This window comes from Octodon degus, unplaced genomic scaffold (genome assembly GCF_000260255.1).
Source record: "Octodon degus isolate 3935 unplaced genomic scaffold, OctDeg1.0 scaffold00271, whole genome shotgun sequence".
NCBI classification, from domain to species: Eukaryota; Metazoa; Chordata; class Mammalia; order Rodentia; family Octodontidae; genus Octodon; species Octodon degus.
The window spans coordinates 1,429,768-1,453,475 of NW_004524847.1; the positions used below are offsets into that span (position 1 = coordinate 1,429,768).

Genomic DNA, 23,708 nt, shown 5'->3' on the forward strand with positions numbered 1-23,708 from the left:
GGCCCCCTGCATTCATTTTTGGATCACTACCCCTGTTTTCTTGTTCACATCTCAGCTGAAATCATCCCTGGGCAACAAGGTTTTCTTAATCATCTTATCTCAGGTTTATGCCCCATCCTCACACTTGCTAAGCACCCTGGGCCCCTGGGCGGGACCTTGGCAGTGATGGGAATGTACCCACCCATGCCATCTCTGGTGGCACCTGCCAGCCACACTCAAAATAGGCCCACTTTGACAGTAGAGTGAGTTTTTAAAATTCTGATGGGATTAAATTTCAGTAATCATGTATAGCTGTCTAGTGACTGTAGTACTACAATGGTGAGCAGAGACACCAAAGCGTCACCCAGGGTTTGGAGGCAGATTTGTTTACAATGATGAGCACTGATTGAAATCACTCCCAGAGTATCAGGCCCTGGTCTCTGGTGGTCTAGGACTTCTGTGAGATAAGCAAGCAGGAGGTACAGGGGTAGAGTGGCTTGTCAGGTGGGGAGTGGTTCTTGCAGAGTGTACCACAGTGACCAGCTGTGCATCACAGAGACCTGCCACTTCTAGGAGACAGAAGCAAGAACAGGAGCTACTAGTTGGGCACCTAAAGCACTGAAGTGTACTGGTGGGGTGGGGGCATTTGTGTCACAGAAGCGTGTGGTAGAACTTTAGGAAATACAACAGCTTCATGCCCTCGTGGCCCTCATCTCTAACTGAACAGCTTCATGCCCTCGTGGCCCTCATCTCTAACTGAAACTCTTGCTGTGGCATTTTCCCCCGTCTGTCCACACTGCAGAATCTTTTCTTGTTCTTCTTTCTGTATTGCCTGACGTGGAGTGTTAGGCCCACAGAGGATTTTTGTTAAATTATCTCTCAAATAAAGAAACACCACTTAGCAGTACTTCGCTACTTCTAGGGACTGCTCCAAATTCTTGCTTTCTGTTTATATTGTTTGTTAAAAATAATCTGAGAGTCAAACTCTGGCTCATTTCTTTTAACATAAAATGCCATCAGGTTGTCTACCTCCTGATTGGGGTTCTGGGGTTCTGCTCCACGTGCTGCCTCCTTCCTTTCCAGCTTGGTCACCTTGCTGTCTGTGTCCTATGGAGGTGGGTCTGCAGCTTACCCCTCCCCATTTCAGTATATTTGTACATTTGCCAAAGATGAATTCTGAATTTTTATCCTCCTGCAGTGAATGATTCTGGCAACATCTTCAAGAATGTGTGGGCTTAGGTTTCAGATGCAAGGTGCCCGTTTTCTGTAGACATAGGCTTGTTTTGATCACAAGGAAGTCAGATCCATGGCTGTTTTGAGAAAACAAAAATCAGACTTGGTGTTACTGGATGAAATTTCCCACAAAGCTTGGGTGATCTGTTAGCAGTATCCTTCTAATGGCTTAAAGCCATAAAAACAGAAAAGTCTTCCTTGTGTAAGTTCTTCATTGGGGTCAGATGTTAGGAGACTCTGCCCTTTTTTTTCCCTCAGTTAAAGGAGATGCCCTCCCATCATTTTACTGCCCTGGAAGTCCGGGACCTCTGTGTGTGTGTGTGTGTGTGTGTGTGTGTGTGTGTGTGTGTTTGCTAAGAAAGCATGAAGTAATACAAAAGAAAAAAAGACTACACACCTCCTTTCACCTTGCTTGCTACCCTCAAATTGGGTCCATAGCCTTATACTACATGCACATAATGTGCATACTACTTTGTGTCTTTTAGCAATTATTCTGAATACACCAACAAGTTTTAACAATTACTTTACCTAACCCTAACCCATGAGTATATCTTCAAGTGGCATCCACTTCCATAGTCTATTACTCAGCTATATAAAAGATAAATTCAAGGCTTTTATAGATAAATGGATGCAACTGGAGACCATACTCATAAGTGGAGTAAATCAGACCCGCATGGGCAAACATCCTATTGTCTCACAGGTGTAAGAACCTGAAAGAGTAAATAAAATCTGAAAGGTACAATAAAAGATAATAAAAATAAAAATAAAACATTATTGCACAAACATGAATTGGATGGACTCATCGCCCTCCACTGGGCATTTATGTGCCCGTGTGATTTCCTTGGTAATAACAGCAGTACAGCAAATCTCGTCATCTGTGCAGAGCAACTGAGCTCAGAAAAGGAGCGGGTAGGGCAAGGCGGTGCAAATCACACACGAATCTCCGGGGTTTCCTTGGATTCTGACACGCTTCTTTCCGAAAGCACTACAGTATAGCGGCAGGTGAGGCAGCTATACTGAGCTGTAGCAAGCATTCCTCTTCCGTTTTTCTAACCCCAGCTAATGTTGACATTAGTATTGATGTGAATAAAAGCAATGCCAACAGCAACTTGAAATGGAATTAGTGTCTTAGAAATATTCTTCACAGTGTTTAAGGACAGGAACTCTGAAAGTAGACTTCCCAAGGTCACGTCTGAGCTCCACAAATTTACCTTTATTTTCTTCCTTTCCCTTTCCTGAAAAATGGCCATAGAGATGCGACATTCGAGTGAGAGACTGTAGCAGGTTACCTAAGAAAGCACTGGTCTATTGTTGGTTATTATTACCCCTAATGAATGGTGTTCTATTAACCCCAGTTTGCAGAGGAGGAAGTTGAGCAATTCTCTCCCGTAGGGTCCCGGAGGTCGTGACCTGGCGCTGGGATCTGGAGTGCGCAGCCCTTTCCCTAGGACCACCCTGCGGTCCTAGGGTGCCCTCACTGGCCCGAGCCTTCTGCCATGCCCTTTGTAGGGTCCAGCCCTTTGCCCTGAGAAGTGCTGCTGCTACTACCTACCAATGTCAAGAGTGAATGGAGCACAGTGGAAGAGGACATGGGGGCCCCACGATTCACTGCAAATGCCAGGCCACGTTGCTTTGATTCTAAGACAAACAATAAAGCTGATTTTTATTCCCCCTTCTTCAGTGAGATCTGGAAGCAGTTCCCCACAGAAGAGCTTCCTAGAGTTGAGAGCTCCTCTCATTCATAAAAGGCCTAATGGGCAGGAAAGCAAGGTCTGCTCAGGCCCCCTGCAAAGACTTACTGACCTGGATTTCTCCTAAACATCACCATAAACACATTCTGTTATCTCTTAATGTGCTCACTTCGTAGCTGCTTAGATGATTATTTTTATTAGCATAACATTCTTTTAAAGGATAATGATGTTGGAAAAACAGAAACAGTGTAAGCACATTTACTCGGCTATGGCTGATTGCGAGGTTCTTTTTAACTCTCTTTGCAAATTTGATGTATTAATTGTAAATTTCCCAAGGGAGAATCTAGCATGAGCTTGATCTTCACTTTTTATTCTGGAATATTTAGCTTCTATTCTAGTCCCAGCAACTCTCCATTGAGATCAAAGTTTGAATTTCGCCCAGAGCTTAGAAAATTGCTGATACAACCCACTTTCTCTAGGGAACCTGATTTCCATTTTCATAATTGAACTGATGCCTTTTTTTTTTCTCCCGCAATCTCTTTGCTCCTATAGCTGTCTGTGGAGACCACTGATGTCAGTGGCAGAACTCTGGAGGGGCCAGTGCCTCTGGACGTCATCGTGATTGACCAGAATGACAACAGGCCCATCTTCCGGGAAGGCCCCTATGTGGGCCACGTCATGGAAGGGTCCCCCACAGGTATGTCAAGCTGGTTTGCCGTTGTTCTGAAGGCTTGTAGCGTCCTGAAGGTGCTGTGACCTTCAGTGATGTGAGATGCTGTCTTGGTGCTGTCCTGACTTTGGGGCTTGGATCCGTATTAACATGTCACTTACCTGGATGGAAGCAAGAGCTGGATAGATAAAGCAGGTGGCAATTGGGGTGTCGCAAGTTGTAAAATTATCTTCCTTTGTCTCTGAGGGCGATTGGCCAAGGTGGCTGCAGTCCGAGTCTCTGATGCAGAGCTGATGTGGGGCATGGCGTAAACATCTCGCTCACCAGATGGGCTCTGGGGATATCGCTTTATCTAGCTGAGCCTTATGCTGCAGTGGAGCTTTGAGGAGAACTAAAGTCTAGACCATGTGTTCCTTTTATTTCTTTCTATGATTGCCTTTTAATAAGAACAATTTGGTGAAACAAGCAGGACTTTTTCCCCTTTCCTTAGAAGCTGTGCACAGGGAAACCCTTTGTCGTCCGTCAGAGGGCCAAAGGCAGGATGTTGTGCCTCTGGAAACGCACGTGCCTGCTGCTACGGACATCACTCAAGGGTGCTGTGGAGCTCACTGCTGTCTTTTCCTTGGGTCTAACCCATCTATCAGAGAAGGTTTTAGAATTTCGAGTTTCCTTTTTAGACTGGGAACATAATAATTAAAGCATTTCATGGCCAGCAGAAGGGAGTCCTGAGTACAATGCCAGAGAATGTGAGGAACAAAGGGGGGAAACCCCTGGTAGACTGGACTGACATTTTTAAGCAGTCAGGTACTTTTGAGTGGAAAAGCGCCGTTATTAAAAGAATCAGTGTTTCTGAGTCTAATATTATGTCCAAACAATACGTAAAATAGTCCTTCAGTGGCCAGAATAGAGCAAGAAGTTTGAGGGCTGCTCTGACTCTTCCCCCTCCCTTGGCTGAGTTGATGAGATATATCAGTGGCTTCTACATACAGAAGGCTCTAGGAGCGTTGTCATGGCAACCTCCCCAGATGCCTGGTGGAATAATCATATGCAAGATGCCTAAAACCTCCCTCAGCTCCAAGGAGCTGGGCCTCCGCACACACCATCAAAACCCCCAAGGGCAGGAGCGCCCCTCTGCCTTCGCAGCTTTGACTGTACTCTGTACAAATGAAGGTGAATTTGCTGTGTGGTGCAGGGGGGTCGTGCTTTGAGGAGACTGGAGCAGTGCAGACAGGCCTGTGGAAGGTGAGAGGGCAGGTTGGGCCACCTCGGAGCGGAGCAGCCAGTGGGATGCTCAGAGGAGAGGGCAGTTCTGGCAAGAAAGACCTTGGAGTCTGAGTTTGATGTCTACAGAACTCTACTCAAGCTGATGTGCAGAACAAGTTGGGAGACTTGCAGAAAGCACTTCAAAGAGGCCGGAGTTTGAGCAGAGTGGGGAGATTCCTGGTTTCCGTCTGTGACTCCCAGGGCCTGTACGCCAGGGACTGCGAGGTGGACGGTGGAGAAAGTGTTCTAAATGGAAATGTACGTGGTTTCATTTGGGGCCCAGTTGCGTGCCCGTGCCTTGGTCACTTATGTGCGAATGAGATGAGACGGCACCCACATCCTTTCCTCCACCTGCTTTCCTCCACATCCTTTCTTCAAGTTTAGTTCTTTGTAAAGATGTCATATTTTCCAAGAAAAATAGAATCCTGTATGCACATTAAATTTCTTAAAGCACAAAGCTATTCAGTTAGGGGTGGCTGCACCTCCAGAAACATAAAGCACCGCAGGCTTCTGTTCATGATCGGTATTACCCCATAAATGTACGTAATATCTCAGAGGCCGGTGTGGGACAGCTGCCTCTGGAAACATAGTGTTTGGACTGATTCATCATTTTCCCTTTCAGCATCTTCTGGGTTTAACTCTACAGCAGGCATGGGAATGGTATCAGTTAGACCAGAGGTTACGAACATAGAAATTTTGCAAAACAGAGTTCTTAAAAGAAAAACACTAGGTTGCTTAGCACCTTGTAAGAGAGCTACAGGGAGGGCAGCCCGGGCAGCATCTGTGAAGACAGTAGAAATCGGGGCAAGGTGGCATTACCCCCTGCCCTGCTCCCTCTCCGGCAAACCATTTTCAAGTTATACCAAGAAGGCCCCGGCTGGATATAGAAATCACACCTCTCGATTCCTGTGATGCCCAGCTCGCTCGGGGTTCTTTGAATCCTACGTGTTGTGGATACTGCACAGCATCCATTTTATAGAGTGGCGTGCTGACCTCAGAAAGAATTGGAGGACTTCCCTGTTCACAGGAGCTTAGGGCAGTGTTGGGCTCAGCCTGGGTCACCTACCTTTGCTCCTGAGCTCTTCTATCTGCCCCTGCACTGCATGGTGAAAATCAGGCCATCCCAGCATAAGAGCTAAACACATGCCAAGGGTTTTGTACACATCCTCTGCACTGTCTCTTACCCCAAGAGGCAATCACCACTAGCCCCTTCTTATCCCTGAGAAAGCTCACACGCAGTGTTTGGAAACAGGCCCAAGCCACTCAGCTGGTGGGGGGACAGAATCAGCGTCCATGGGTCTGCCTTCAAGGCACAGGCTCTGGCTCACACATCGTGTGGGCAGTGGCCCCATCTTCCAAAAGGTGGGTGTGGGAAACGTGGAGGATGACGGCTCGCTTTGCCGATGGGGTGCTGCCACGTCTGCCTCCTTTCTGTGCTCAGGTTCTGGCTGGATCTGCACAGGCACCTGCTCAGACAAGTCCAGATCTGCGCTTTGCAGACCCCTGCTGTGCCGGACCAGTGCACACCTGAGACCGTCCCCCAGAGCCGCCCGGCCCCCGGGGCCCTTCCACCCACCATGCGCATCACGGTCTCTCCGCAGGCGCAGCTAGGACAGTGTTTGTGCAGTTCTCTCAGCTGAGGTGACTTCGCTCCTGACCCTCAGTGAGCTGCTCTCCTGACCAACAGCCGGGCTCTCAATGAACCCTCCAGCATAAAGCTTGCTCAGTCTGTTGGGCATGGGGGTCCTTGTCATCACCCATGCCACTTCTTATAGCCCATGTAACCAGGACCAGCTGGATGGGGTGAGACCACATAGCCTCAGAAACCCCCATGCTCAGAGGAGACCCCTGCTTGTGTTCCTGTATGTCCTCGCTGTTGTGAAACTTGGAATAATGGTTGCCCAAGGAGCCGGCATTTTGATTGTCCACTTGGCCCCTGCCTGTGGCACTGGGACCAAGTGCCACGTGGGGTGGGATGTCGTAGCTCCCACCAGAGAGGCTCTGCGAGAGCCTCAGTGACATAGTGTGCTTTACCCAGTACTTAGGACGTAACAAATGTCGAAGAGATGCCAGTGTGGTGTTAACACAGCAATTACTTTCATCACTCTGGCGGAGTACCCTTCAGCTAAGGTAAAGCAAAGGGACACACAGTTAGCGTGAAGGAGAATCCATCTCCCACCAAAGCAAGCGTCACCTTCATATCCTCCTGGACCTGAATGCCATCAGCACCAATCCATCATGGAGGAAGGTCACCCTTATTTATCTGTGTGTGCAGACGGGACGCCATCCCCGGCTGCTCAGCACTCAACTCCAGGGTATTGTTTGGAGAATCACTCCTCAGTGAAGGCAGAGTGACAGAAAATAATGGTCTTGGCACTTTGCACATCACGAGCTGCTCCTTTTATGGAGTCACAAGGCATTGATTCATGGGACTCAGGCTCCGGCTGCTCCGTGACTAGCCAGGTCCCTGTGGGAGTCTGGAGTTTCGTGAATTCCCAGCACATGCCAAGACATCATGAGCACAGGGACGGTGGCTGGAGTCTGTGAGGCTTGCGGCAGGGGCAGGGGAAGCCGGCTGCTGTGGGGGTCGCTATTCAGCCAGCTAGGGGAGCTAGACACTGTCCAGCCAGCTCTGGGAAGTGACATCAGAAGCATGCATTAGAGTCGTCCCGGAGCAGGGGCCAGTACTGCTGTGCTGGTGAGACACGATTTGGGAACTGTCCCCAGGGGAGCTTTTAGCCAGTGGTACCCCAGGACTTACAGCAGCCTGCTGCGAGGGACAGGAGCCAGCTGGGCTCTAGGATGGCCTCAGTGGGAAAATGGGAAAATGCCTCCCCACCCCACATGGAGGAGCAGCTCTGAGAGACAGCAAAGACGAGGAACATCTTCATTCCCATTTACAGGATGTCCAGCTTTCCTTCAAACAGGGGCAAGACCAGAGAGACCTCTGAGTCCTGAGGTGGACACATAGCTCAGGTGACTTGGTTTGTTGTTGTTGTTGTTGTTGTTGTTGTTGTTGTTGTACTAGGGATATTGACCCCAGAGCCTTTGTACTGTGCTATATCCTTGTTTCCTTTTACTTTGGGGCAAGCTCACTGAATTACTAAGTGGTCCCAGCTGGGCTCAGACCCATGCTCCTGCTCTGTGAGCCTCTTGGAGTGCCCAGAGTACACGCAAGCGCCACCATGCCCAGCCGCTAGCCCCTCTAAGGCAGTTGGAGGCCAGCAAAGCCAGCCTGTCCCTCCTGGTCCTCTTGTTTCTGAAAGCCCCAGATGTTTGCCCTCCCTCGCTGCCCTGTCCCTCTCTGTTTTCTTTCCCACCACTGCTCTGACTGAGCTTCCCTCCGTGCCACTGTCCCAGGCTCCTGGTCACAGCAGGGAATGCACAAATGTACTTTGCGCCTGGCGTTCACAGCCTCACAGTGAAGAGGCAAGGAGCTGGGATGGCGGCGGCACGGCACTCAGCCCACAGGGATGCTTGTCCCAGGAGAGACAGGATCTGCTCCCACAGGGAGAAAGGCTCTGAGGAGAGGCTGTGAGGAAACGAAGGGCTTCGTCACTGACGTTCCCTCCAGGATGACCCAAGTTCCTTCTCGCGACACCACAGCTTCAAATTCTTAAACAAATTTAGGACCAGGAATATAGCTCAGGGCTTAGCACCTGGCTGGCACACGCAAGGACCTGAGTTTGATTCCTGGTACCAAAAGATAAACAAATCTGACCAGACAAGATGAGACACAAGCAAAATAACTGATCGGTGGCCTTTGGGACATTGCCCATCCTGAGAGCTCAGTGAGACTGGGCAGTTGCTATGTTGCCAAAAAGCTTGAGCTAGATAAAGATGACTGTGTATTTATACATGGTGCCTGGCTCCCTGCGAAGCCTTCCGTGATCGGGATGGCCTGATAGCAAAGTCCCTTTTATGGCCACCTCTTTGTAGCTGCAGTGACGTCGATGTGGCCCTCTGGATCTCCTGCTGTTAAGTTTCCCATCACTGGTGTTTTCAGCCTTTTAAGTCACAAGCTCTTGTGTTCTCAGCTATCCCAGTAAATCGTACAGGCTTCCAGAGTGTTGCGCATGTGCTCATTTGTTTGTTTTCTTCCTTAAGTACATAGCTAAAAACAAAAAGAACTCAACTTTTTCCCAATGTTTTAAGGGAAAGAAAGTGTGGCCCTGCCAGGTGTCACCATGCGAGATGGCCACATGGTGACAGGGGAGCAGGGTTGGACGCCCTCGGAGCAGAGACGCAGGTGCAGGCGGGACTTCTCTGTGCATTGCTTGCTCCACTCCCCGGGGTCCTGGGGCTGCTTCTGTTGAGCAGTGAGCACCCAGCTGCACCTCTGCTGCCACTAGTAGCGTGTGGCTCTGTCCCCAGCTAGCAAGGCGGTGCCCCGCAGATCCGCGCTGCCTTCTCTCCTCTGCACTTGTTTATGATCAGTTCTGCAGGGGGGCACTCAAGTCTTCCCACTTTGGGAGCCATTTATTCAGGGTAGATTCATGCAAGCAGGCCAGTGGGGCAGAGGGTGTGTCCTCTGACATTTTGATCCATATCTGAGTGACGCCTGTAACCAAAGCATTTTATGCCACATCTCAGCTAAGCTCAGGAATCGGGCTGCAACAGCCTCACACATGAAGTACCGGAGGTGAACTGCCAGTGAGACTCTGCCTTGTACGCAGGAGCCGCGAGCTTCACTGTCACAGCATCAGCTACATGTGCACAGGACGGGCTGCCTCATCTGTAAGCACACCTAGATGCTGTGGTCCACGAAGAGGATCCTCAGGCCTCGTCCGCCAGCTCCTTCCGCATCATTGCTGGAGCCTTGGCTAAGGAATGTGGCCCAGGAAGGGTGTTCATAATGTCCCCAGAGCCCTTGACATAAGACTGAGCAGCAACTGAGTTGTGGTGCATATTTTTCCAGCATAGGTGACCATAAGTCAAGTGATACAAAATGAGTTGCATAATCCAATCGGAGATGACTTCCCAAAGGGAAAATTCCTGAAATAAATGGCGTGGAGTGGGGCATCTGTTACTAGCTATGAAGTCTCCCTGGCCGTGCAGACCTGGCCTCTGAAACCCTGAGAAGTTGCTCCCAGCTAAGCCTGAGTGTGACACAGGCTCACGACCAGCCAATCACCCTGCGTGTCCCAGCTGCAGGACCCTCCCTCCCCTTCCCAATGTCCATGGAACACATCTTGGGACCCACAGCTGCTGCTGGGCTAGCGACTCCAACATACCAGAGGGCCTAGGGAGGGAGAGGAGAGTGCTGAAACCCCTCGGTTAGCAGAACAGTCCCAACCAGGGTAAGTCCGTGTCTCGTCTTGAATGTGGGTGACTTCAAAGCCAGCTCTTTCCATTCTTGTGCATAGCCCTATGCTCCCAGGGGCATCCATGGCACTAGCGATCAGCTGGACAGGCAGCACACTGTGTCCTGAATCTCTTTTCTCACCCACAGTGAGATCTTTGTTTCTCGACACCGTGTATGCCTGCCTCTCTTCTGCCAGCACCCGCCCTGCCTCCCGGGGCAGACCTTTGTGTTCCAGGTAAACTGGAGAAAAATATTTGGCCCTTGGACTCATGAGGGTTGTTTCTTTCTCGAGTAAACCTTGGCCAGGCCAGCCCGTAATATTTAGGGACTGTTTTAAATGTGAACTGAAAACTCCTTCCACCACTGCTCATTTGGGAGAAGAAAGGATTTGTGCTGTCAAATATTTGAAAATAAAATTAAAACTTAATGAGCATAATGGAAATAAACCCATTGTGCAAAAGTGGCAAAAGGGTAAAGAGCTTTAGTCGCTTGAGAATGTGAGTGTTCATTCTGTACCCTTTAGAAGCACTAAATCCCACAGTTATTTCTGTGCAAGGCACGGCGGCCGCAGAACAGACTGCGCAGGTCCTGGAGAGGCTGTGGCTCAGGGCGCCCAGCTCCTGCCAGCTCCGGTCCCTGCTGCCTGCGTATCCCCTCCGGATGGTTCGGGGAAGTTAGCGTCGCCGAGCAGACTGCAGCGGGGCAGATCCACAGTGGATTAAGCAGTTAGATTCACGGAAGCCCATACCGTGAATCAGTAGGGTGACACAGGGCAGCTGCTCGGAGCCTCCCAGTGCTTCGGCCACACAGGCGACCGAGGACCACAGAGGACTCTAAACGTCTGCGGACATTTCACTGGGAAGAGACAGATAATTGACAACTGAAGGAGCAAAACTCATTTCAGCACTCTGGATAAAATAGAACGCAGTGATATGAGAAGGGGACTGAGAGGTCCAGGGAGGGGTCTCTAAGGCCGCCGGGGTGGCATCCACACTGAGCCCCACGAAGGAAGGAGGCCACCGGGCTAAGGTGTGGGGGAGGGGCGTCCGGGCGGAGGCCCCACAGAGTGCAATGGGGACGGCAGCGCCCGGTGAGTCTTCCAGAAAGTAGCCAAGTGCAAGATCACTTGGAGAACCAGTCCGCAAGGACAGGCTGTGGCTCGCGTCGGTGCTCATAGCCTGTTATTTTTAAATAAAGTTTTATTGAAATACAGATACGCCCATCCCTGTATCCGAGCCTGCCTCCCTCTGCTTTCATGACCCGCCAGATGCATGGAGTAGCTGGCGCCGAGGCTGCGCATCCCACAGAGCCACCAATGCATGCGGCCTGATTCGTTGCAAAGGGAGCTGGAAAATCCTGGCTTGGAGCTCTGTACATTTTCATGATATTTCCAGTAGGAAGCCTTTAGGTGGTTTGAAGCAGATCAGTAAAATACGGTTTTACTGTGAAAAGATAACTGGTTCTGTTCAGGAGAAAAGGCAGGTAGGGCATGGAGGGCTGCTACGGTGCTGTCCCCTGGATGACCGAGGCCGGGACCAGAGCGGCCACCACCAATGGGGAGAAAGGCCCCTGCGAGCCGCGTGGCACACACCCGTCACAAATGGAAGATGGCTGTCTCGACTCCTTTTGCAATACGGGTTACGTCCTGAGGCTGTCTTTGTGGAATTACAGGGTGCTGGAACCCTCAGTGGGCTTTTAAATTGTTCTCAGGTATGACCTGGACTCTGCCTTCAGCTTTCTGTCTCAGGCGCAGCTTAAGGCTAAGAGACTCAAGTCGCTTTCCCTGTGTCCCCCTCTTTTTGGACTCAGCAGCATCCCAAGCACACAGCGGCTGCCCAATAAACTTCACTGAGAGTAAGCAGCGCCCGGTGCCAGAAATCCCAAATCGCTGTCACCTTCCCTTTTTATTCAATTTTTAAGTAAGCCTTTGTCCTTACTGGCAGTTTGGGAGTTCCTATAAGGAACATCTCCAGGGTACCTGTTGCATGTCGCGTGGGCTGTGCTGATGCCAGTGAGGAGGACTGAGGAGGATAAAACTCTGAGACCCCCAATTCGTACAGCTGCTGCACAGAAGGGCACCAGGCCACCAGGCACCCGGCAGGAGGAGTGCAGGAGAAAGACACTGCCTGCCGCAGAGTAGTCATGGTTGACACAGAGGACCAGAGAGGGTGGGGCGCTCTCCCAGCCCACACAGCTGGTGGATGAGGAAGCTCCAGGCTGAGCCCAGGCCTGTGGGACTCCAGCTCCTCGTTTCTCTCACCTGATCATCTACACCGCTGTCCCTTTCCCATTTCAGCCGTGAGATGACACACAAAGCTCAGGACACACTTGCACTCACCTTGTTATGAGTGTATGTAGGGTGGGTGTGTGGATGTGTGTACAGGAAAGAACAATTGGGGAGGCGGGAGAGACGGAGAACAGTGCCCCACCCAGCCCTGCTCCAGGCCGGGCCTAGTGCTGGTCTGGGAGCTGCTCAAGGACAGCCCAAGAGTGCATCAAGCCCGCTGGGCCATGAGTCAGGGCGACCAGCAAGCTCGGGCTTGGGAGGACGCCCACGCGCAGGGGCTGGGAGAAGCTCTGCCTGCAGCTCGCATATGCCTGCGTTTCTGGGACAGAGTCCGGCACGTCCAGCTCTACTGATCTGGACACGACCCGCTGCCTCGCCGGCCTAGTGTGCAGTGCGGGGCTCTAAGAAGCCCAGAATAATTTAGGGCTGGAGCCACCCCCTGCTCGAGTCCGTGCGAGAGATTCAGCATGCTACCTTCCACAGGAAGAAGGCAAATGAAATCCCTTTCAAGTGCATGTTTTATAAAATATAGGTCATGAATTGCATTTTCCAGTATCAAAGAAAAAATTTTAATAGACTTATAGCTTTCTTACTTTAATTATGGCTTCAACTTTTTCAACCAAATATAGTACCCAAAGCTATTTTATTATTTAGAAGGGCTTGCTCTCTTCAAATATTTCTGAAAAGTTGGGCTTAGAGAGCTTTCATGTCTTTCCTCCTCCAATTTCCCACTTCCACGCGTGGCTGCCGAGGCAGCAGGCTGCTACCAGGACGCCTTGTTCTCGGCGGGCAGGACTTCTGTTTCCCACTCAGGCTGGGCACCCTCAGGAAAGGTCCCTCTCTTCTGGGCGACAGAAAGCCCCAGCAGCCCTGTGCCTGGCCCTCAGACCCCCAGCCCCACTCCAAAAGCCACTTTGCTCCCTGCTTTGCTGTTTCCCTTAGGCTGTGTCACCCTCCCGCTAGCATACGGATTTGTACTGAAGCCGTAAGCCAGACCAGAGGTGCCGACTGGCAGACGTATACGTGCAGGTGAGTTAGTCAAGTGTTTGGTGAAAGCCATCATCTAAAACTGTCGCAGCAGGTTGCCGCTAGTCTGAGGAAGTACCTTGGGTGTGGCCTCACCGGAAACGTGGACCTGAGCCACTAAGGCAGAGGGCAGCCCAGAGGCTGCTTCTATCAGCAGCAATGTCCCGTGCATCAGAACCCAAGGAGTGCAGGTCTGCTCTGGGCAGTTCTCGGCCCTGGAAACACTTTGTGCTGTCCCCGGGAAGGGGCACGCCATTGCAGGGCCCTGCAGGGGGCCTCCTGTGGGCAGCAGTCCCAAGGCACAGGTGCTGGGACCTCCCCCATGCTTCCTGTGAGGACAGGAAGGCTTAATGAAGTGAGAAACAGCTTATCCAGGGCAGCGGCAGGCTCTTCTGTGGTACCTGTCCTGTGGCTTTCAGGAACAGAGTCCACTGTGTTGTGGAAGCAATGTGGCCATCGGATAACCATACTGCTGGGCAGGCGTGCTGGCACACGTGTATAATCCCAGGATCACTGTGAGGATCCCTGTGAGTTCGAGGTCAGCCTGGGCTACCTAGTGCATGCAAGCCAGTCTGAGCCACATAGTGAGACTCTGTCTCAAAACAACAACAATGAACTGCACTACTGAGCCTCCCCTGCAGCTCAAGGCAGCCATGTGATAAATTACTGGCCGGTGAGCTATAGAGGTCCAGGATGAAGACCGAAGAGGACCAATTCAGCTGAGAGTGTCCCGGTGTCCTCTTCCTTCTGTCTATCTCACGTTTGCTGCCTGGGATAAGGACATGATGGCTAGAACTCAAGCAACCACTTTGCTTTATGAGGTGCCCCAGCGACTCGATGCTGTTGCCTATAGAACACCATGCTGGCCCAGGACTGACTCTCTCTAGGATTATTTTACATGAAATAATAAGAAAACTCTATCTTGTTTAGCTCACTGTCACCATAGAGTCTCTGGATATGTAGCCATATCTAGTAAGTGACATCCAGAGCCTTTCGATCACCAGGAATTACAGATCCCGATGACGTCACTTTGCACCTCGCTTCTAAACCACTGTGCTCTGCTGCCTGAGACGCTCAACCCCTCCGCGCTCATTTCTCGGCATCAGTTGTAGGATGATAAGTAGAAAATTGAATCCTTATTGGAATAAAAATGGCCTTCATCTCCTCCATTACCTCAGAGTGCTTTTCAGAAGGCATTCTGAGTTCTCTTTGTCATTAGATACCTCTATTAGGCTAAAAACATACCCTGCGCCTTGTAATGGAAGTGTTCTTAGCACGGCTGTTTTGATCCTCTACTCTGACTGGTCTAAGTCCAGCGCTGATAAACTGAAAACACTCGGCAATGCTTGCCCCCCTGTGCTGTCACTGAGGCCATTGTGCTGCCCTCAAGTCCCTGGCCCAAGGGCTGGTAGAAGGCAGGACACAGGGGACGTTGGGGAGGCTCTGGGAAGCTTCCAGAGCAGGTGGCTTTCCTTGCCAGGGAAGTAGCCGCTGAACCTGCATTATGAGGCTGGGCTGCCATTTGTCAGGGCAGCGGGTGTATCCCGGCAGGGACACGGCAGGAGGCCTGAGGCCACCAGTCCCATCTCCAGATCTGGCCTCCACTACGGCCCCACTACCAGCCCCAAGACTTGAGCATGTGGGATAGACCCCAGGTACAACAAGGACCACGGTCAGGTCCCCGAAAGACAACAGTGAGCACCAATGAGGAAGTGCAACTCAGGCCTCGGGCACTGCCCTGACAGTGCCCGGGCACCACAGAGAGCAGCCACTGGCGGCTGAGACCCTCCGGGGGGTGTCCAGGGGTGGGAGGCTCACGGGGGTCTCAGCGGCGTCACCTAGCAGCTCCAGGGCCGGGAGCGTTCTGGAGGCCTGCAGAGCCGGATTGCAGTCCTGGCTCCTTCTCTGCCAGCCGTGCTCTTTGGAGCCTCTGTTTCCTCACTGAGTTGGTGGGAGTCGCCGTTGAAGCCGCATGGATGAGACTGGATTAAGCAAATATGACAAGATGCAATGCAGACATGGTAACAAATCTCATCTGTGCGCAAAATTAGAGACAACGTGTTCTGCAGATTTTAAGCATTTGTCAAGAATGACATTTCAAGGTATCTAGAAGGATGTTTTCTTCCCTGTCCCTGTCCCTGTCCCCCTTCCTCCTCATCTGTGTACATACGGATTTTTGTGAGACACAATTCCTGAGCCATACAACTGGCCAGCTGACCCCTGCAGTGGCTGGATGGTCTCCAGCGCGCTCGCAGAGCTGTGCCCTCACCGCCAGTATCCACCTTGCAGCACTTCTGTCACCCCAGAGCAGCACTGTAACCAGGTGGTTCTTCACTTCCCTCCAGGCTAGCCCGTCCCAGGGAACCACAGATCTATTCCCTTCCCATGTGGACCTGCCTGCAGGGGATCGTCTGTGAACAGAACCACAGTGGGCGGCCTCATGCGGGGCTTCCTTCGTGCTGGAGCGATGTTCAGGGCTCATCTGGGTTGGATACACCCAACTTTCCTTCCTGTTGTCAAAGATAAAGCTCATTTTTAAGGTAAATTCTGCTCTTGTTAGAGGAGACAATGCTGATTTGTAAGATGAATATCTTACACACCACCTTTGGTCAAGATTAGTCTTGAACTGGGCAAATTCTGAATTTTGAGATGGTGAGGTTGTGTCACCTACTTACACCCGACTGCTACGGAAATGTACAATAGATGCTTGAATGCAAAAGTTGATTGCAGTAAGAGACGCGTTGCCGTTAAGCCCCCTCAAGGTCTCCCTCCTCACTTTGAACACACTGCTTCCACCGTCCTTTCTGCTTTCGGGCACAGTTCCTGGATGTCCTCTTGTGTAAATGTCTTTATAAGACGACATCAAAACTGCCCTGCACACCGCGGCTCCATGCCACCCACAGGACAGGCATCTGCCTCCTGCACTGGACTTGGGATCGTGAGACAGAGCGCTGGCTCTTCCACGGGCTCAGAGCAGCCGTGAAGGGGATGTGTTTTCAGTCATTCCAGGACACTGAGGCAGCCGTAACAGCACAGCTAAAGACGTTCACAAGGCAACGTCCACAGCTGTCTTCAGAACGTAGCAAAATGATGGCCTAAGCTGGGCAAAGCAGAGGGCACGATTTTTAATACCAGTTTTAGCTCTGACTGTACTAATTTTTTTTCACTTTAGGGATCACCATATTTCCCAATTGCATCTCTTACACTACACCTGCACTCTGCTTACCAGGCAGTTTTGTTCCAGGAGATAAATGAGTCAATGTACGTGCCTGAAGGGCCCACTGGGTCCTGGCGGGACTGTCCCTGTCCCATTTTGGTTTGTTCTGTTGCTTTCTAGATGATCTGTTTCTCGTCTGCTTTCGTATTCTCTCACTTTAAGGAATCTCCGTCTGTAAAATTCCCACTGATTAAGTGTTAAAAATTACCCTGAAGAGCCTCCTAAGGGACCCACTGAGTATCTCTATTTGAAAAAAAAATCCAGTTGCCACTGAACTGTCCAGTTTTGTGGCGCTCACTGACGGCTCAAGTTCGATAGCCCTCCATACCCCTCCACCTACACCCGGGTTCCCTACGGCGTCCTGACTCCTGTCTCTGGCTGCCCAAGTACGTTTCTATTACGGCAGTGTTGCAGCCGAGCCTCTGGGCTCGAGTGAAAGACAGCTTTTGAAAGCCACCACCCCATGATCTTCCCCACCCTGTGTAGGCAGGTGGGCAGGTGAAAGCAAGGCGCAGTCGCCCTCCGCCTTCCGCAACCCCCTGACCTCGGGGAGCACGTCAAGCAGACATCCCTGCTTCCTCTACAGCCATCGGGGCTGCTTCTTGGGGGGAAGCCCCGGGGTGGGCGCTTTCTAACCCCGTTTTCACCCTCGAGTAGCAGCAAGCATAGCTGTCTCCTCGTTTCCAAGGAGTTCGTGGAAACACAGACAGATCAACACAAACGGCGAGAGGAGGAGCCGTGTGAGATGGAATCTGGCTGACCTCGCAGCCCGTCTGCCTTTCAAGAGGCCTGCACTCCTCTGTCCAGGCCCAGTTAATTACCTCTTAGCATGACTCCTGTTCCCAGCCGTGAGACCTATGTACCTTATTCGCTGGTCTCGCATATGCAAGCAGAGCTGTCCTCCAGCCAACGCTGTGCATCTAAGTGGAGATCTTTATTTCATTGCCCAAGAGAGATGCAACAGGCAAGTAACAAAACGGTCATGTGAGCTCCTACTGGAGCAGGAGCTCCAAAGCTGCTCGGGTCCTGCCTGTCGGGGAGGGTTCGCTCCTAGTATGAGACAGTCCAACCACACCTGGTCCTAATTTCAGCTTAAAGGGTAAGGCTGAGCTACATCTTAAAAAGGGCAAACATCACTGGCATAAAATTTTTCTAGAATTAGAGAAACTGTAACCAAGAGATTAAATTCATCTGTTAAGGTTTCAGTCCAAAATGCTTTCTGCTGCAGGTAACAAGAGAGCAATTAGTCTGGCATCCCCATCTCAGGCAGATTTTTCTTATATTTGCAGGAGTGGGAGGTGGGGGGCTGCTAGTTGTGCTCCAGTGACTTGACAGGTGGCATTTCTGTGAGTCTTTGGACTTTCCCACATTGCTGCAAGACCAGTGACTGCACAAAACATCAAATCTTTAGCTGTGTTCAAGAGAGAAGAAAGGAGAAAGGGCAGTGTCTGCCTGAGCCTTTCATTAGGCGCCCGGTCTGTACCGCAGGTCCCAGAGGTCTTTCATTAACAGTTCCCAAGCAAAACCTCATCTTACCATAACCCATAGCTACCACAGAAATTACACAAAAGCAGTATTTACGTGTGTATGTGTGTGTGTGTGTGTGTGTGTGTGTGTGTGTGCATGCACACACGTATACCTGACTGTGGAGCAGGCTAGGGCAGAGGATGTTAGAAATGGGTTTAAGGTCAGCCAGGGACTGATCCTCAAACCATAGCCAGAGGTTAAGAGATCTTTAAAATTAAAAAAGCAACATTTTCCAAGATTTTTATTATACATTACAGAATTCGCTGCCAGGTAAGGCCATCACAGAGGTAGTTCTTTGATTTAGAAAGTGAAGAAAATAAAATGAAGCTTTTTTTGCTGGTAAATTTCTGAGGCTTCTAAGAATCACACCATGCATGAACCCACCCTGAATGGGACATCTGTGAGCAGGACAGACAGGGGACAGCAGGTGCTGGGGAGCTTGTCCCTTAGGTCCTGAGTGCTGGCTCATCATGAGGCATTGGAATAGGAGGCTCCTCGGCCCTAGGCAGTGTTGAGGCCACAGGGGCCAGGGGCTTGAGGACGAGACAGTGAGCACCACAGAAAACCCTGCGGGAGGGTATCAGTCCAACCCACCCAACCATACAGCACACGGATGCAAAATAAAGGCAGAGAGAGAGAGTTCCACAGTTGAGGAGCCCTGCAATGACCCAGTGCTTTCTGTGGAGCAAAAGCTTGGTTTTTAATGGCATCGATCACAGAGGTGGAAGGGGTCAAGGCAGAGTGCTGGAGGAAGAAACTTTGCAGACATCAGCTGTAAAGAGAAACAGCGATTTTGAAGCAGGCACAAAGGCCTCCAGTTGCAGCCTAAGGGTGCCTTGCATTGCTTATGAAGGTAGCTTGATAAGCACAAGGCTAGAACCTTTACTGCCAGGAAGGTCTAATTCTGAGTCCCAAGGCCTCAGCTGAGAACTCACATTTTAGCCCTGGAACTCATAGGCCCTTGCTGGAGCCCCTACTCCAGCCAGCAGCAGGGGGCGCAGTTCTCCACTGGTCCCAATCACATCTTTTTAGGCGCTTAAGGGAACCCCTGGTTCAATATAACCAGCTCTGCCCATCTCAGTGAAGAGGGCTGAAGGAGAGGCAGGGGCTCCTTTTCTCTGGGCTTGCAGCTTGGCGGTCTCCCAGCACAGAGCGTGCCCTCATCCCAGACCAGGGATGGTGAGCTTTCAGAGCTTCTAGGGACACAGATGTCCCACCGTGACACACACGCCATGGACTCACCACCGCTGTGCAAGGCCTTGGGGTTGTGAGCACCTGAGCTGGCAGGGGGAGGAGGAGGCCACGAGCAATCTGGGGCGGGACCGTGACACCAGTCCTGTAGGATCTCCCTCCCTTTATACCCACTCCAGTTTTGCCCACCATCTTCACAAAGCCAACAATCAAAAGCCAAACTGTTTGCTGAATGAATAAAAATGTTACAAGTTATCAGCCTAAGAATTTTGAAGGTTCATATTTTGGCTTCAATTTTGAGGACCAACCATGAGTCCAGGCCCTCATCGAAAACTTGACCCTCCGAGATTCCATGTGGACACAGTAAGCCCACGTGAAAGGTGAAAAGCAAGGTTGGTGCTCTGGCTCCTCCTGAACGGGAGGGGCTGTGATCCGGGTACCATGCTGGTCTCTTCCTCGCTCTCCTATTAAGTACCTAGCTTTGGCGTGACTAAAATGCAGCCTCTGGAACTCCGGCTTTCATCTCTCTGTCACCTCCCTTCTGCCTCCCACTATCCCCAGAAGGTGATGGAGGAATCTTATGTACAGACAACAACCCAGACCGGGTGAGGAGAAAACTCACATGAGGCCTGAAACATTCTCCCGTCTCTCCCCTCAGTGGCTGTGAACATAGCCACATAAAACAGCTCGAGGTGGAGAGGCAACTTTAAGTCCTTGGTCCACAGGAGCTCATGATTTTGAGCTTTTATGGGTGCTTGCATTAGCCAGGCTTCTCCAGAAAACGTGTGTGTGTGTGTGTGTGTGTGTGTGTGTGTGTGTGTAAGGAATTGGCTCACGTGACTACGGAGGCTGAGAAATCCCCAGATCTGGAGCTGGAGACCCAGGAAAGCTGGCTCACGCTTCCAGCATGAGTGCAGGGGCCTGAGCACAGGGAGCTGCCAGTGTGAGCGCCAGCCCCAGCGTTCACAGGCTCCACACCCGAGGAGACCCTGCGTATCATCCAGGTCCTCGGGCTGGGAAAGACAGGCCTTCCCACACAGCCGTCGGAGGGGAGGAGGCCCCTCTTCCTCAGCCTTCTCCCCTATCCAGGCCTGGCAGTTGAGGAGGGCCATTTACTTTAACTCTGCATATGAATCCCAATGTTAGGAACACCTAAAGCCTGCTCCCCAGATGTCCAGAATGGCGCTGCACTGAATGTCCAGGCAGGTCGACGTACACAGTTACCCACCATCGTGTCCTAGCCAGAACCTTGGTCTTTCCACACCGTTACTTCTTGGGTTGCCTCACACGGCAAAAGAGATCCTGTCAGCAGCTGATGTTAGAATGGAAAAATTAACCTGGAGTATCTAGGTCGACCCAAATAATTATCCAATCCCTCAAAGTAGAAGCAGAAATACATAATACATTGTCTACATTTATAATCGCACTGCTGGACAAAAAGACCTCAAAACCCATTCCTCCCGTCTATCTAAAGCTGCTGCTTTGAGGAGCGCTCGCGCGCGCTCCCTGCACCACACTCCTGGTGGCATCCCCCTGCCCTCTGCTTCCGGGTGCAGCTGTGGGAGACCCATGCAGAAGTGAGGTCAGCAGCATTTGTCTCTCTGTGGCTGGCTCACTTCAAGGATCGCAACATCCTCCGTGCTCACCCGTGCCATCACAAAAGACGGGATTTCCCGGATGATGGGGTACGTTAATTAGCTGGATTTGATCACATCATACTGTGTGCATTGATCAACGCCTTGCATTGTACCCCGGAAATGTGTACGATTATGATTTGTCAACCAAAACAAAATGAATAAACAAAACAACATAACGCAACAACAAAGAAACCAGAGGAGTTAAGCAAGAAATTGTGAGGCAAGAGACCCCGCCGAGGAAGAGCCGGGTGAAGGTGACTTCCGAGCAGGGCGACCCTTCTGCTGTCATCCTGACAAGCCGGATGCGTCTTCTCCCCCAGAGTCTCTAGTAGGGGGCGCTGTCCCCGCCGGCCCCACAGTTGTGGCCTTCTGAGTCCCTGGGCCGGAAACCAGCTGAGCTCAAGACTTCTAACCAGGAAAACTGTTGGGGTTTGAAGCTGCTGAGTGTGGGGGAATTTGCGGTAACCGCTACAGAATACCTGAAAGAGTATGTGCTTTTCATTAGCTTTTCTACATCCCAGCTTGGAGTAAAACTGCTTTCTACAACCAAAGAGTAGGAATACGTCAAAATGTAATCTACCTGTTTAACAACTAGCGGAAGTCCAGTTCCTAATAAATTGCCAACTCACAATTTTCAAACATTCCCAGTAGCCATACGGTTCCTAAAGCAGCGTCAGAAGCGATCTGAGGGCTCATTTAGCGGTGCATCCGAAGGAAGGGCTTCTCGTGGTCATGCATGCTTTCGATTTCGTGTGACATCAGGACCAAGGCGAGCTCTCCTTTGAGGAAGTCGCCCTGGCTGCCTCCAGGGGCTGTGTAGTGTAGGTCCCCAGGGTCACTCGACTTTCAGAGTCACACCGTCGCTTGCTACAGTTCACCTCGCTTTCGCAGAGGATACGTCTTTCCCAGATGCTGCAATTTGAAATGCAAACAGTACCACGGAGGAAACCACCTCAACCCTGTGCTGGGACAAGCTACGGCCACTGACACAGGTCAGCAGGAGCTTGCGGGCCAGTGGTGCAGCGGTGGGCGAGCTGCAGTTGGTAGGGCTTCTCGGCCTCTCCTGGGGTTTCTCCTGCCAATGCCCTGGAGACATGTCAGGAAGAACCCTGCTTGGTGGAGCAGGGCAGGGCAGGGCAGGGCAGGGCAGGGCAGGGCAGGGCAGGGCAGGGCAGCGGCTCCACACACAGGCCTAGCACACTGCAAGCAAACCCTTTGCCTGCCTTAGCACAAGCGGGGTGTGAGTCCGGTCACTCACGCTTGAGAGAGCACGCTTCACCTCTACAGCTCTTTCTTCCCTTGCTTTTTCTTTGCATGTATCCCAGGTTTATTGCCGTGTAACCCATGCACCATCTGATTTGCCCATTTAGAGTACAATTCAGTGCTTCGGGAATGCTCACCCTGCCTCACTGTTGTCACCGCAGTCCATTTTGGAACGGTCAGTCTCCGCTAAGATGAAGCCCTGTGCTCAGCAGCAGCGGCCCCTCACCAAGGGCTCACCATCCCACTCCCCCGGGCCTCGACGACAGCCAAGGTCCTTTCTGTCTCTGGACCTGCCTGCTGGGGACATTGCCTACGGACGAAGAGCCCATGCCCGGCCTTCAGGTCTGGCTTCATCCACGCTGCATGACGCTCTTAAGGCTCATCTGTGTGCGGGATCCCACCTGTATCTCATGCCTTTCGATTGCGTAATAATATCCCACGGCATGGATTTCATATTTCAGTTACCCCTTGTAGCGTGATGAGCAGAGCCTGGTCAAACCTCTGGCTGCGAGGAATGATGCGCTCGGACCGTGCGTGTGTGAGACAGTCCACAGGCTTGGCCTTCCTCTTAGCACCCGCCTGGGAATGGGGCATCGGGCCACGCCGCAGTACCCTTTAGAGAAGCTGTCAGACTTCCAGAGCAGCTGCGCCGTCCGAGGTACCACGCGGCAGCGCTCGAGGTTTCTGGCGCCTTCACTCTTCCGCAGCACATGCTGGCTCTTTTCTTACAGCCGCCTTACTGCGTACAAAGTCGTATCTCAGTGTGGTTTTGACTTCTATTTCTTTTTCAAAATTGCTCTGCCTATTCTGAGTTCTTTGTAGTTTATACAAATTTAGGATCAACTTGTTACTTTCTATAATGAATTAAGAAAAAGGTAAGCAGGATTTTGATAAGCATTATACGTAATTGCTCTGTAGGCCAATTTGAAGAATATTGCTGCCTAACAATATGAAGTCTTTCAATCCATGAACATAGACTGTCTATTTAAGTCCCTAATTTCCTTTGACAGTGTTCCGTAGTTTGCACATGCAAGTCTTACATTTATTTTGTTAAAATGATTCCTGAGTGTTACTCCTAGATGCTGATGCTATTATAAATTGAATTATTCTCCATTTCACTTTTGAATCATTTGCTGCTATTGTATAGTAACATTTTCGTAATATTGGTCTTACACCCTGCCAACTTACTGAATGCCTTTCATAATATAGACAGGATTATCCTTACTTTGTAAGTTCGGTGACTTAACACCCACACCCCATTTCCTGTGCTCTCGTGATTTTACAAGTATCTGTGCAAAAGACAAATATTAAACAAACGCATTACTTATTTATGAATTTGTACCTCAAATTCTCATGCTGTTTATGTCTCCCATGTGTTCGCTGCTTGCGGAAAGAATTTCATTGCTTTTCATGACACAA

The 23,708-nt window shown here is 50.9% G+C and overlaps 1 protein-coding gene across 1 annotated transcript in view; it reads left to right on the forward strand.

The window, feature by feature from the left end:
- Positions 1-23,708, forward strand: part of Cdh13 (cadherin 13) — a 1,069,859-nt gene that overhangs the window by 682,223 nt on the left and 363,928 nt on the right. Inside the window, exon 6 of the mRNA XM_004646558.2 lies at positions 3,456-3,600. Coding sequence (XP_004646615.1) covers positions 3,456-3,600 — 145 coding nt within the window. The remainder of the gene's footprint in view (positions 1-3,455; positions 3,601-23,708) is intronic.